This window comes from Bombus pyrosoma, linkage group LG14 (genome assembly GCF_014825855.1).
Source record: "Bombus pyrosoma isolate SC7728 linkage group LG14, ASM1482585v1, whole genome shotgun sequence".
In the NCBI taxonomy this organism is placed as follows: domain Eukaryota; kingdom Metazoa; phylum Arthropoda; class Insecta; order Hymenoptera; family Apidae; genus Bombus; species Bombus pyrosoma.
The window spans coordinates 10780531-10795795 of NC_057783.1; the positions used below are offsets into that span (position 1 = coordinate 10780531).

At 26.3% G+C, this 15265-nt stretch overlaps 3 protein-coding genes across 5 annotated transcripts; 1 reads left to right on the forward strand and 2 right to left on the reverse strand.

The window, feature by feature from the left end:
• Positions 1-181: 181 nt before the first annotated feature.
• LOC122574588 (ferritin subunit) lies at positions 182-4027 on the reverse strand. The gene is made up of 5 exons (XM_043742311.1): positions 3793-4027; positions 1535-1656; positions 1297-1458; positions 1047-1190; positions 182-969 (listed from the first exon to the last, which is right to left on the reverse strand). Exons 1-5 carry the CDS (start codon positions 3860-3862, stop codon positions 814-816), a joined length of 654 nt encoding a protein of 217 aa, XP_043598246.1. The 5' UTR covers positions 3863-4027; the 3' UTR covers positions 182-813.
• Positions 4028-4107: 80 nt separating this feature from the next.
• LOC122574587 (ferritin-3, chloroplastic) lies at positions 4108-5926 on the forward strand. Of its 2 annotated transcripts, XM_043742308.1 has the most exons (4): positions 4108-4245; positions 4850-4954; positions 5044-5324; positions 5419-5926. In XM_043742308.1, the coding sequence occupies exons 2-4, from the start codon at positions 4855-4857 to the stop codon at positions 5713-5715; spliced, it is 678 nt and encodes a 225-aa protein (XP_043598243.1). In that variant the 5' UTR covers positions 4108-4245; positions 4850-4854; the 3' UTR covers positions 5716-5926. The 2 variants fall into 2 exon arrangements, with proteins under 2 accessions (XP_043598243.1, XP_043598244.1); XM_043742309.1 differs by lacking the exon at positions 4108-4245 and having other exon boundaries at positions 4831-4954.
• A 406-nt stretch (positions 5927-6332) lies between these two features.
• Positions 6333-14782, reverse strand: LOC122574589 (1-phosphatidylinositol 4,5-bisphosphate phosphodiesterase gamma-1). Of its 2 annotated transcripts, none has more exons than XM_043742312.1 (20): positions 14573-14782; positions 13550-13745; positions 12488-12637; positions 12260-12398; positions 12022-12184; positions 11631-11944; positions 11347-11553; positions 10856-11276; positions 10465-10776; positions 10200-10381; positions 9952-10129; positions 9815-9880; positions 9559-9750; positions 9262-9483; positions 8957-9163; positions 8499-8880; positions 8289-8428; positions 8105-8212; positions 7954-8027; positions 6333-7866 (listed from the first exon to the last, which is right to left on the reverse strand). In XM_043742312.1, the coding sequence occupies exons 1-19, from the start codon at positions 14582-14584 to the stop codon at positions 8007-8009; spliced, it is 3612 nt and encodes a 1203-aa protein (XP_043598247.1). In that variant the 5' UTR covers positions 14585-14782; the 3' UTR covers positions 6333-7866; positions 7954-8006. The 2 variants fall into 2 exon arrangements, with proteins under 2 accessions (XP_043598247.1, XP_043598248.1); XM_043742313.1 differs by lacking the exon at positions 14573-14782 and adding an exon at positions 13217-13336 and having other exon boundaries at positions 13550-13688.
• Between the last annotated feature and the right edge of the window lie 483 nt (positions 14783-15265).

Consider the following 15265-nt stretch of genomic DNA (forward strand, 5'->3'; position numbering starts at 1 on the left):
TCACGATTACGATTGTGATAAATGAGAACAATTTCTTTATAGGACTTAAAAATTTGTTGTTGTAGGTTAAAATATAAACTATCACAATAAAAGTAATATTTATATTTTAATGGCAATTTTATATTTTACTAGGAAAAGTGGATAAAATATGTATTGTTTTGTATGAATTTTAAAATATTCATTTATTTGGTAAGAGTAATATATTTATTATAGTTTAACAAACATTTGTAAACAGGGTTTCTTGTATGTCTATATTACAGACCACATTTAGAAAAATATTTTATATAGAACACAATTTATATCTTTGATACTAACTTAAAATTTAATAAAACTAAGTTACTGTAAGTGGAAACGATATAGCGCAGTCGTAAAATTATAAATTTTAGTGATGAACTAAAATTTATACGTTTCAAATACCGAAGTATCGAGTCTCTTGTAAAAACCGTACGATATCAATTTGAAACTATTCCTTTCAAAAGTATATGTCTTAATCTTTAACTACATGTTAACTTTTATTAATACATCAATTGTTATTGTGTAAGAAGTAATAGAGACTTATTGTTATATAGTTTTGATTACAAAGATTTTAAACGAAATAGTAATTTACAAATAACGTTCGCAGTTCAACATTTAAATTACCTGTACAAAATGCGTACGGTCCTAGATGCGATTATATCAATGGGTGTTTCTTTTTAAAGTTTTAATTTACAACTGGACTCTATCGTTTACACCTAATATACATAGTTCATTCTAAATATGGCCATAATTTCATATGCAATGTTGGAGTAAAATTTTTGTTATTTCAAGTACAAATTAAACTTCATTATTCAAAAGTTTCTTATCAAACAGGAATTCTCCTAATACTCCATTTGTTGCCATCATTTTGCCCAAAGTTGAAATTTTTCCTGCAAGATCACGTTGACCTTTGTATTGTTCAGTTAGAAACTCTCCAGTGAGGTAGTCCACCAACTGAAATTAATCAATTTGGAACAATGAAATAAATTTAAGATTGTAATCACATGCATTTTTTCTGCAATATAACTTACATGATAGTCATTAAAGTTGCTGTCTTTTGGCTTTTCACAGTGTTTGATAATATTGCGAATCTTTTTTGTAACGTCAGTTTCTAACTCAAGAGCGTTTTTTAGAGCTTCAATACCGTTACTCCAGGTCTCGCGCAATGGTCCCAGCTAAAAACAATATTTGTATATTTTTAATTATATGATTAGATTGTACATTATAAAACATAAATCAAAATAAAATTATATTTATAATAAAATAGTTCTAAATGCACACCGAACTGATGTCCAAGAGTTTGCTAACATCGTCTGTTAAGTGACCACGCATTAACAGATATTCAATAATTTTTATTGCATGTTCTCTTTCTTCACTGGCAGAATCAAAGAAAAACTTACTAAATCCTGGACGATTAACTGTATCACGAGCAAAATGAGCTCCCTAAAATAAAGAAGAATGTATAAATATAATATTTCTTAACAAAATACATTGTAAAACAATGAAAAAATGCAATTACCATTGCAAGATAAGTCATAGCAGCATTAATCTCAGTATTCACTTGAGCTTTCAATTCATTCATGCATGAATTAGCCATTTGCGTCCAATTCTTTGGTATATCAAATACAGATCTGGATGTACCTACAAGTATTAATTAAGTATTTATTGATAACAAAAATACATAATATATATTTTATTAAAGTCTTAAATGATACATAAAGAAATAAAAACAGCTAAAAGTAATAAGCGATATTAAAAAACTATATATAACATTTTTTACAAAATATGTTGAAATACTATTGTAACATTTCACAATACTGTAGATATATTACTTATTGAAATCATAAATAGATAACAAAGCAATGATCACATATAATTTATCAAATCTAATGAAATCTTGTATACACTTAGGATAAGATTATATTCTCATATCTTTTATAATTATAAAAATATATAGTTAGCTACAAATTACTTCAATTGCTTGTTCAATTCATTGTTTTGTTAGTGTCTAACTTTGAATATTATTTTTCATTTTTTCTGATACAATACATGTATTCTGATGTATTAATATAAACAAAATATATATTATAGTAGATAAAAACGAAACTAGTATAAAAAATAATTATCATAAAATTAGAATAAATGCTAAAGGCTTTTATTTAAGGCTGAAACAAAAACCAGTTTGTGATATTAGAAAATGAAGTCAATGATGTAAAGTAGGTTAGATTAAATTATCTGACTTCTCAGAACAATGTACAGTATACATTTATATTGAATGTGGACTTTAGAACATGCAGTAATCAATACGTTTACATTGTCACGTAAAGCTTATCAAGTGTTATCATTGTACAAATAAGATAGTCGATAATGCTTACTAATTAACAGTCTAATATCATGAAAGTCTATTAGCTTGTTCTGAAGCTTAGAAAATTATGTATCAAATATTTTTTTAATACAAAAAAATAATTAATTTTCAAGACAAATTATTACAAATAAATACATAAAATGTAACATAATAGTGAAGGGTATATAGAACTTACATAGTCAAATTTAGTTTTATTATAGTATAATTACTGGCTCCAATTGTTATATTATTTTAGTAATGTATTTTGCACGTAATATAGAATAATTTTCTTTTTAGTTATATGTACAACAGTAATATTGATCATGGATTTTCAATAATGATGTACATTGAAATATTTTATCTTTGTTCATTCATACAAAGTAATAAAGTAAACATACAAAGTATACAAATTTTATACATAAAAATAATGTTAAATTATCTGAAATACACATTTATTTCAAAGAACACAAATGTTCAGTAAAAGTACATGTAACATGATAAATAACCCAATGAATGAGGAAATTAAAAAATTTATATTATAGGCATTGCATCATAATCATTTTCACAATATCTAATATATATTTCTGGCAATGTTTATACATGCGAATAATGACACAATGAGAGCTATGAAACCATGTTCATGACAAATAAGCTCAATTACCTAAAATGTCCAAAAGTCAGGCAAAGAATATAAAGGAGTGTTCAGAGGATCAATATTATTGTCAATATTTAACATTCTCAACATTTTATTGACAATATATATAGATGGTCTAGAGTCCAGGGAATAGTCTCTTATATACGATAATGTTGAGAACCTTAAATGTTAACAATGATATTGATTGTCTAAACGCATCGCATTATGTAAAATTATGTTCTTTCACAATAACAGAAAAATAATATTACATGAAAATTAATATATTAAAACATATAATGTAGAGGTAATTGATAATGTTTATAATTTTAGAACACTAATATTTAAAGCTAATGTTATTTAACTTTTAATATTGCTATTTGAAACACATTGAAATTTTACATTAAATAAAACACGAATTAAAGAAAATAATGTACAATATGTCTTACTTACTCTTACGTTTTATCTCTTACATTTTAAGGAAAAGAAGTTGTTTACGAGAAATACATATACGCATTAAGTTGTTGCATTACGACACGAACAGATTATAATTATATACATATATTATTTCGCTGTATTATTAGGTGCTAATTAAAACATGTATGTTTAGCTGTATGTTTAGCATCTTTTTAGGAAATACAAAACAGTTTGTCCAAGGACAATATGGACTTAAAAATAGAGAGGATAAAAAATCACAATGGAATCTGTTAGGAAATATCATGCTAACCTTAATCGATGTTTTTACACAAAAATGTCAAAAGAGTATTCAAAACAAACATTGTAAGATAAATAATAGACTTACATTGAAGTTTATTTCCTAGCGATCCATTGATGCAAAGAAAAGTGACGAGGAAAATGTAAATCAGCTTCATTGTTGAATTCTTTCAGAGGCTAGAATTCGAAAAATCGCGAGAGCACTTGTAATTTTACTTTTCGGGAGCAACCTTTATACGCACTGGTATAGAAGGCTGCTTTTAGTGAAGCTAGATAAGAGAACGTATGTGAACTAAACACGATGTACGATCATCGATTATTTAATAATTGACCAACAAATGCGTATCATTCGTAAGTAGTCGACGGGGACTAACTGGAATTTTCTATCCCCTTTCTATCACGCATGCGCCCTACCTATCAGCTGACTATGACTGTGTGAAAACTACCAACGAACACGGTTCTTCAACGTTCATTGTTGGAAGAACGTCGAAGCGAGAGTATTCACGTTTCCTTCCTTTGTACAAGCACATTATTTGATCAGGTATGTGAATATAAGCAATTTCAATCTCATTTATTAATGTACAAATATTTATATAGTATAAATAGAAGATAAAATTAATGCAATAATGAAAAATTTTTAATTATATGTTACTTCATTATCATTTGATATAAGAGATACTGCGCATTTGTAAGTGTAATGACGATAATACCGATGTACAGCATTTGGTATCTATTGATAATATAAATTTTTCTTTGTATATCATAGGCGCGTGACGTACACGTATTATATGTGCGAATCCACATCATTTATTTTGTATCTTAAGCCACATTCAGTATTCTATTCGTAATTGGGCTATCGTACATCTTTATTGTCGCTTTTCAGTTATTAATTTAGTATATTCTTATAAGTGTGAAATTAGTTACACATATTATTTAAAATTTAACGTCGTTATCATTAATCACGCATTTGTAATGTACTTTGAAGTTATTAAAATTATTAAGATTATAATTCCTTAATAAACTGATATTAGAAATAAAAATGGATTTTAACAATTTTAGATAAATTAAAATAATATTGGATACTTGATCCCTTATATTTAAATAGCACAAATATTCAATATTTTATTTATTATGTAAAATTACAGAAAACATGTTGTTCTTTGGAATATTATCCATTCTTCTGGCAGTTGCTGCTGCTGAAGATACATGCTATGATGATTCACTAGCAGTATGTGACCCAATACCAAAAGGTGATACAGAAATATTTAATATTTTAAAAACTCAAACCTCTATTGAAATTTCTTTGTGCTTATAAATATATTAATATTTAAATTTTTAGATGGAAAATCAATGTTAAACTGTAATGCAAAATATGGACATATTGAAAGACATCCTCTGATTGATCTTCAATCATATGCAAATGCTAATATTAGAGTCAGCTTCGAATTTCTACTAATGTCTAGTTATTTTGGAAATTATGAAGATCAACGTCATGGATTTAAGAAATTATATCGTAAATTTTCGGATGAATTGTGGGAGGATGCAATTAACATAATCAAATATGTTACCAAACGAGGTGACACAATGGACTTCAATCAACCACCACATTTGACGGAACCTGTATGTTGATTGTTGAATTTTATAATTCACATATTGTATAACATAAAAAGAGACAAAGGTCAAAATTTGTTAATGTTTTATATCTTTTTTTTAGACTTACGAACGAAAAGTAACATATGAATTGAATGAACTTCACAGTTTAGCCAAAGCACTTGACAGACAAAAGGAGCTTGCAAATAAAGCCTTGAATATACATCATGATATTACAAAGAATGATAAGATAAACGATGCTGGTGTTGCTCATTATGTTGAAGAGAGATTCATAGAACCACAGGCTGATCGTGTTCGTGATTTAGCCGGCTATATAAATGATTTGAAGAATTTATTAACTGGAAATGATCATTCTGTAGCTCTATTTTTGTTTGATGAATATCTTAAGAATAGTTTGTAACTTGTTTACAACTGAAGTTAAAAAAACATAAATCAGAATTTCATATCTACTATATTTTAAAAATTCCCTATATGAATAAGTTATGAATAAGTTATCCATAACAAAATATTTTACATTTTTCAGTTATGCAGAATTCTACATTTAGAATTAATAAATATATATGGTGTTATTTTTTGACACATTTCATCTAATAAAGTGTATACTTCATAAATCGTTTCTTTTAATTCCTATATTAATTATTTTTTACATATATTAGGCAATAACAGGGAGAAACTTTCTGAAAGAAACTCATAGTTAAAAGATTATGTTAAGACTATATAACTATATGTGATTAAGACTACATGGCTATATATAAAATAGACTATAGTTAAGAAATGAATTTTATTAAATATATAGAAATAAGGAGGAATGTAATTTTCTTTTTCAGCATTAATGCTCTTAATATACGTGAAAAATAGTTCTACAGTTAGTACTTAAAGTTACTAAAATTAAATTTGATTTTATATTAAATTTTATTCTGAAATTCTATATTTCATTTTCTTTTTTGTAAAAGATATGTATAAGATTTATAATAATGAACAAATAATAACATATATTTTATTCTTCATTTTTATAAATTGGTTGTGTACATAGTATTTAATTATACCGAATATACATATGTATATATTTTTAATATGCATGTGGTATTGGAATAATTTATCATTTTAATCATGTATCTGATTTAATCAATAGCGTTGTTGTTATTATATATTTAAATTAACTATTACAAAATGAAGACATATTAGTGAAATATTATTATAATTATAAGTATAACATATCCTTATAAAAACAAGAAATTATACAAAAAATTATATTTTTTTAAATTAAATTTCTATTAAAATTACTAAATAATAGTATATTATTTAATTATAATGTAAAACAAAAAGTCATGAATTATACAAATAATACCTTTTCGCTACCACGCATCATAAATATGTAACGCATTCTAAAAGCCGCTTGTACTGTTTACTTATCATTTCCCATTATTATATATGTAAAAATATATGTCATATTATGTAACATGTTGAAAATTTGAAACTTGGGCTGAGAATAACGACTTTTTCCTTAAACGGCGGTAACGAAAAGGTTAATATACTATATAAAATTATATCAAAAACTTCCATTACTATTTCCTTGTTTCTAACAAGTAGTTTATAGTAATATTATTTTTAAATATAAAAGTTTGTATCAATAGGAACGATGATAAAAAAGTGTTATGAATATAAAATATATAACATATAAATGAGATATAACATTCTTATTGTAATATTTCTTAATAAGTGTGTAAGTTTAATTAATTGTTTTTAGAGTTATTTTTCTTCTGATTTCCAATACTATTACTGAATACGTAACTTCATGATACATTACTTCAATAAGTACATTTATATCTCATTTTATATAGCTCAAAGTTTATGATTTTACATGAAAGGCAATACACATGTATGTATATCATTTAGTAATGAGCCTCTCATCATTTAGTTTTTTTATATACTATATTACTAAATTAAAATTATATAGCATTGAAACAATAAATAAATAGTATTAATATGAAAATACCATTCTAATTAAAAGAATTAGAAGCGTATTGTACATATTGATTCAGTCTAAAATATATCATAGCTGAAGGCCTCGTTATTCATATCTACTCTTTTTGTCTGAATGAAAGAAGTGATACATAATACAACTTGAAGATGTATCTCGATATGTCAGTGCCTGATTTGTTACTTTTTACATAAAAAGTATAAAGATAGTCTATACTAAATCACAATGATCTTTTTACATATAATAAAGATTTTTTTTGAATCTCATCTTATTAATATGTTACGTTTTTAAAGATATTGCGTTTTCTCATATTCGACTGTGTTTAATATCTATTACTTTTTCAATACTGTAATAGCTACTTTGTTTATATTATACATAGCATATAATGTCTCTAAATTATCTATGTAATTGGTTACAAAAAGAAAGGTATATTCCTTAATAATCATTGATTCCAATTTGAAGATTTCTTCAATCCTTGTGGATAACCAGTCTGTTTTATAATAATATTTCAGTTAATTTCAGATTTTGATTAAAGTATTTCATGTAATAGTATTTATGTTAAATAATAATCTGAAATGATAGAATTCGTATTATATAATGCTATATACATAAATGTAAGAACTACTTTATGAAGAAATGTAAATTTTGAACATTTACCTTTTTCCATCTCTGGTATCAAACACCTTAAAGTCTGTAATTTAGTATTGGTTTCACAAACTATGTGAATGTGTCTACAATAATTATTTGTAATATAGAAATATATTTAACAAGGTAATAGAAATAAATAATAATGAAATTTTATACTTACGGCTGAAGATGTAATTCGAAGATGTATCAATAATGATGCGAGTTCAAGATCTTCACTATAATTATTTTTTAATGGGATGCTTCTGTATCCTGGTCGTAAACATCGGACCTAAATATAGAAGTGTATTGAAAAATAGTAAAATATTCATTTAGTAATCTAAAAATTGTAGACATTTTATACATACAGAATAAGTGGCTTGTCCAATAAAATTACTATCACCGAACATATCTTCATCCTGCACAACGAATCGTATGAAGGCGAAGTTTGGATTAAAAACTTCGAACTCGCAAGATTCATTCCACGTGGGATTAAATCCATTATCAGCTATAATATTAATTTTACCACTGTCTATGTATCGAAATATTTAATCACAATATCACATTTTCATACTTACGTATTGTTCTTGTTGTTAATTTTATACCAGAATCAAAATCAGCTCCTATAATTTCAATTTCAATGAAAGGGCTAGCTATACCTCTTCCTGATCTAATTAAATGTCTTGCACCAATAACTTTTAAAGAAAACTTAAGTGATTCTATTCCATGTAAACAGTTTTTATCATACGGATTAAAATCATCTCTAAACATGAATTCCGGTTTTAAAATATAACCACAACTGCCGTTTTCTTTAAATTTTGCCTGATTAAGCTGCATTGATTTATCACCAGTTTGATAATTCAGTGCTACCATCTGACAACCAGCATTCCACATTGGCACAGGATTATAATTTGATGAATCGATACGTTGTCCTTTTGGATATACTCTGCTAAATTGAATCTGCAAAATTATAATTGTAAACATTCTTGTCTTCTAACTAGAAAATTAAGTCTATTGTAATTTTATATTGTTCCACCTGATGATATTTTATAAAAAACTTGTTTTCTTGCTGACACATAAGTTTCTCAGCTTTTGTCTCAGGGAAGCTACTCATTTCATTAAATACAAAACCTTTTGTTTTTATTCTGTCTAAATTAAATGCGACGGATCTACAATAAACTATTAGATTTGACATTTCTTTAGCTATTCTCCATGCACGTTCCATTTCTTTGTGTTGATTTTCCTAAAAAAAAATTAGAATGCATTTAACAGTGTAATTGGTTATTTAAATTGAAATCTTATTAGGTAATGTTTTAAAAACAAGGAAGCTTATGTATTTACTCTAACACTGGCATTTTGAGCAGTTTCTTTAATACTGGACATCCATTCTAGTGCTGTATCTTTTGATGAAGTTGCTACTTCAAATACTGAACACATACTTGGATTTTGTATTCTTAGTATCCATTCTAATCCAGGTCGACCCCCTACTCTTAATTCAACCACAGCACCCATAATGTCTAATGAGCCTTTTTGTAGGCTACCAAACATCATAGAATCTGCTGACTGAAAGCAAAAATAAGATAACATATAATTATATTTAATGATAATATTTGAGATCATGACCTGTAAATTACTTACATCTCCTTGGCTTTCTTGCGGTTTTATTTCTTCCACGTAACTAGCGGGAAACCAATGTTGCTTTTTACCGCCGTAGTCTCCTCGCCACCAACCACCACTTTGTCGATGTACATTTGTTATTATAGCATGTTTTACTAATGTTAATTCATCATCCCTCCTTGCTTTATAATCATATATAGCTTTTACAGTCACCTTTAAAGTAAATTAAATGTCTCATATATTTCGTATATGTTATTCTTTTATTACTATAACTTACTTTTGACGTAAAACTAGTAGGGTCCATATAACCGGGAATGCCATAAACAGATCCATCATCTATATCCTGAATGTAATGAAGCAATTCAATAAGATCAGAAAGTATAACTTAATAAATAAAAATGTAAAATACGCTACCAATTCCATCTTTCTAATAACATCTTGATTTACAGGGTGGTTTAATTTAATTTTTTTATATAACGGGTGCCTTTCATAATAATTAACTAATTCAACCAAACTTTCAAATTGTACAGTACCAATAGTATATAAACGTCCTTCTAGTTTAATCCTACAATGCTTAATCTTTTTCTCTGCTCTGTAACATAGTAAAAGTAGATTTAAAATATATTATTTTAAATAATAATTAATACTTCCAAAAATTTTACCTAAAAGATATAGCATAAGAGTTGCTTTCTTTTTCACTTGGTCTCACTAAAAATGCACCATCTGTAGGAATTCGTTTTAACATTTCTTCGGCTAGAGTTCGAGTACATTCAGAATGCCACCATTCTTTTTCTTCGTGTTTGTTTGGTTGTGGAACAGGTTCTTGAAGCGTGATTAAAAATTCCTATTTATTTCATCACAAAATTGTTAATTAATAGAACCATGATATCAGATTTAATTACAATTTTTAATTTTGTTTATTCTTACTTGACTTCTTAATGGATGATTGCGATAATGTGTAATTAAACTATATAAACTATCAAAGCAATTTGTATCAATCAGATAATATTGTGTTTGACCCATTTCTTGTTTCAGTTTAATACGGCAATGATTTACTTTTCCTTTGCGCCAAAATGAAAGGCAGTAATCGCCCACAAATGTAACACACTGTCTAACTAAAAATGTGCCATCACCGAGGTGCGAATAACGTCGTAATAATTCTTCTGCTTCTTCTCTTCCTCTTGCTAATTTACCGTGAAACCATTTTTCTCCAAAATGTAATTCATCGTTCGGTACTCCCTGTATTATAATCGATTATAAATATAATACAATAAAATTGCAAAATTTCACTCAAAACGTCTTTACTGTGCATACATACATCAGTCGGTCGTCGAACTACAGTTTCTTCATCATCATCGTGTTCAGTTTCTTGGGTTCTAGAAAATGTATCTGTGTAAAATAGTTTCTGTTGTGTTAATACAAAAAAATGTGGATTCCATTCTCTGTCAACAGGATCTTCAAGATAAAGAATGCCATTTTTAACTGTATTTCGAAGATCCATTTCTTGCCTACTTTCATCATTTCGAATCAGAAATGATGTTTCATCTACGCCATCAGGTAGTTTCTTATGTTTCAATATAATTTTTCTTCTCAGTGCATGTGGTGATGGTAAAGAAGTTTCATTTTTATCTACAGGTTGAACTAATAACATATCGCCAAATACATCTTGCATTGTAATTGCCATTTTACGTTGTTGTGGTAAAGTACAATTATCCTCAATGGATAAAATGACAGGATAACTGTACAAGAAGTATATTTATATTTTAACCTTTAAGATAAGAAATTAAACAGACATATAGTTATACTTACTCAGAGGTAGCAAAAGCATGCTCTTTGATGGTTTTAATAACATCTAAAAATTTAATCTTTGTAGTGAGTGTGTGCCCATGAAAAATAAAGGGCATTCCATCTGGCCCATCCCAACAATCAAGTTCTATACATCTACATCCAGCTCTTAACGCACGAACATAAGCTTGACAACTACTTTCACTGCTAATTTGATCTCCCATTAAGTATCTGCAAGAATATTTTATGCAAATGGACTATTTATTTTTATAATACTTATTTCTCTACAAAAGAAAAATCATACTTACGTATTATGTGATGATGCTATCCAATAATATGCAAGAGGTTTAGTCATATCTTGATAAATTCGCGAATATTTTGAATCCCATATGGAATTTTGTTTCGAAAACAGAAAATCAATAAACTCCGAGAACGTAAAGTGCGGTTCCTGTACATCCCTTTGAGGATCTTGTAAATAATCTCTAATGAAACACGATACTTCAATCTCATTATTTCCTAAAGGATCTTGTTGTTCAGTTATTAAAAAATTTTGGAACTCTTGTACTGTAACAATCTGTCCCGTTTTAGAATAATTAAGTAATTTACTCCAATCTGTAAGATTCTACAAAAATAAAAAAATAGTAGATGACACAACATATATAGATATTAGAAATATGTATTAATAAATAAAAAACTTACACTTTGATCAAAGATGAGTTTATGATAAAGTGCAACAAAATCATCAAAGCCAAGTTCATTTCTATTTCTTGTATCTATTTCTTGAAAAAGTTCCCTAAGTTTATTCGTTGCTATTTTACAATTAACTCTAGGTAAAAATGCTTTTATATCTTTTAAAGTAACTCTATAAAATATAAAATATCAAATTAAATAATCTCAAAAATAACTTAGATTTATAAATAAAAATATAATTTTTTACGTTTCCCTTGAATTTTCCATCGCATAAAATTCTTTTCTTAGCCATCTTTCAACTTGTAAAGGATAAGGAGCTTTTATAGTATCTTGAACCAACCGACGTAATCCTTTTACCCAAAGTTCACATTCTTTTTCACTCAGAGCTGAAATGAATATATAAAAACAGCCACTTGTAAAATTATAGTTTAAATGATATTTATGTAAGAAATAAAAATTTTAAAATAAATTTTACCAGAAATTGAAAGAGTTTTAAGGCGAAATTCAGAACCATAATATACAACAAAACATCTAAGATTTTCTATCCTTTTTGCATCTTCTGGCCACTTCTCAAAATCTTTAGAATGCTTCCCTACTTTAATTTCTTTGATTTCTCTTATTTCGACTAAAATCAAATGACAAAATGTTGTTTAATGCATTTAGTAGTGTATGTAACATATCTAATACAAAAATAGAATACGGTATAATATATGTCAACTACATACATATATATATGTATATATATTATATTATGAATATATATATATAATATTGTATGTTAATATAATGTGCAAAAATTTGCTTTTAAACATTAAGCATTTGAAGAAATAAAAGCAGCTTTAGAAAGTATTTGTATTTTTTCAATTATTGTGTTACATATGCATGTTTTGCTGTAATATATGCAAACAGTGCATAATAATTATTATAAAAGCTTTGAGTTTAATCAAATACCCATGCTATCCCATGGGGCTGATCCAATATATCAACAGTATCCATGGGCAGATTTGTTTGTAGACCAAAAATGAAGGAAATGTCCACCAAGATATGCATATATATTTGTATATTTAATTCAATATCAAAATGGATAATAACCAGGCCAGAAAAAAAATGGTTTAATTTAATATGAGATATAAAACATGTACATAAAAGCTTATGAGATGCAAGTCATTAACTGATTTAGATTGTATCTTTGTCATAAACTCACCCATATACATTATTCACAAGGACCTTTCCTTCAGGTTTTTGACCTATAAATAGTATCCTCAGATAATATTTTGCCCATTTTTGCTGTAGATATATCTTCATAACCATGCAAAATGTGTGCCTAAAATGTTAGGTGAAAATTTATTTCAATTGTATATTGTTGTAGGATAACTATTTTTTGGATGTATAAAATTACACATTTGTTAGTCCTCTTATACATTTTCAATCAATTTTTATTTTTATTAGTAAATTAGTAACGTTTCTTTTGGACTACAAAATAATGTTGTTGCTATAAATTATCTACTAATATCTTCAAAAGCTAAAGTATTTTTACCTGAACCATCAAATGGTCTAAACGTTGCACTCCGTGACCATACGATTTGTCTAGTTTCTCTTCTTATCATAAGAGTTTTCTTTTCTGGTCTTTTTCTTGAAAAAAATTTTGTTACTACAGTTCCCCTTTCAAGTTGACTAATGATTTGTTCCATTTCAGGTATTATACCATTCATGTTTAAAATATTATAGGTTTGCTATAATAAATCATACATATTTCATATAACTAGATTCTATGTATGGCTTATAAAATTAAAAAATTTGATGCAATAATAGTTTAAAATAAAAGAATTAAGAGGAAAAAATTTTTAAAAAGTTCTATTACAGTTTTCCCATTTAAATTTACATATAATTATTTTTAAAAGGTTTCGGATCACAATCTATATTACTTTTATATAATAAAGAAACTAAATTAACATAGTTTTTGTTATACTTTAAATTAATGTAAATATTATATATTAATCCACAGATATGTATATCAAAGTATACTCAATTGTAATTACTACTTATGTAAAAAATGATAGTGTATAAATTCTTTAATTTTTTAGCTCCATCAAAAAATATAGAAGCATCTGCGATATACATATATATAAATATACGTACAATTTTTAAGTAACTTTTATGATAATATAATATTATGTTACATGTAACATATGTTTAAAATATGTAAAACTTTATTTCGGACTTTAGTTTTATTTTATACAGTTAATTTATTATTATTAAATCTTATTTATAAATATGAAATTAAGAACTTTCTTGTAGTTATTTTAATATACGTGTATATTGATAATATTACTTGTTTTAGTAAATGCTTTTCACCATATGTATATACAAATATATACATATGTATACTTTGGTTAAAAGGAAAAGAAATCTTTTTAATGTTTTATTTATATTTTCTTTAAACATATTATTCCTTAATTGCTTTTAAACCAGATAATTATACGTAGTTTTAAAGGAATACTTTTCTTATTGTATTATTATATAAATTTCATTTATTAAACGCGACATAAACATAACCTACCACAAAATTCATTTAAGTTTCGTATATAACCTAACAAATAAATTTAAAGACAAGAAGTATTGTTTAAACATATTAAAGTGATAGATAATAAAATATAATATTTAAAAATGTTGCTTTCTCTGTTTTTAATAGTACAACATAAAATGTGTAGTACTTATTTTATATTATCCATTACTTGTCTTTTTTATACATTTCTATTATCTTTTTTATCTTATGTTACACTCTTAAAAATTTATCCTACCTGGATTCGAAATGATATTTTGTTAATTATATGATAAAAAATTCAATTCTCTTATCATTTGTAGGTATCAGAGTATCTTCGTTTAGTTCAGCCAGATTTAGTCCTATCTAGGGATTTCTGTATCTTATTTATGTTTACACAAGATTATATTTATATGATAATACCTACTGTATGTTTTTATATAATAATGGTGAATAGAAAGAATATATTTGCTGCATTTGTATTTTAAATTAGTAATTTTTGTTCTATAAGATATGTTATTTTATTTTTGTATATAAATATCTAGTTATTTATTTCTTTTATATTTGTTACTTTTAGAGTACGGATGACCGTGTTTGGAATAGTTCAAATATATGTACATATGCATATGTGTATAAATTACATTGAATTTTATTAGTAGTATAGACGTTTAAATAATTCATTAGGAAAGTCGAGGGAAAAATATCGGGATT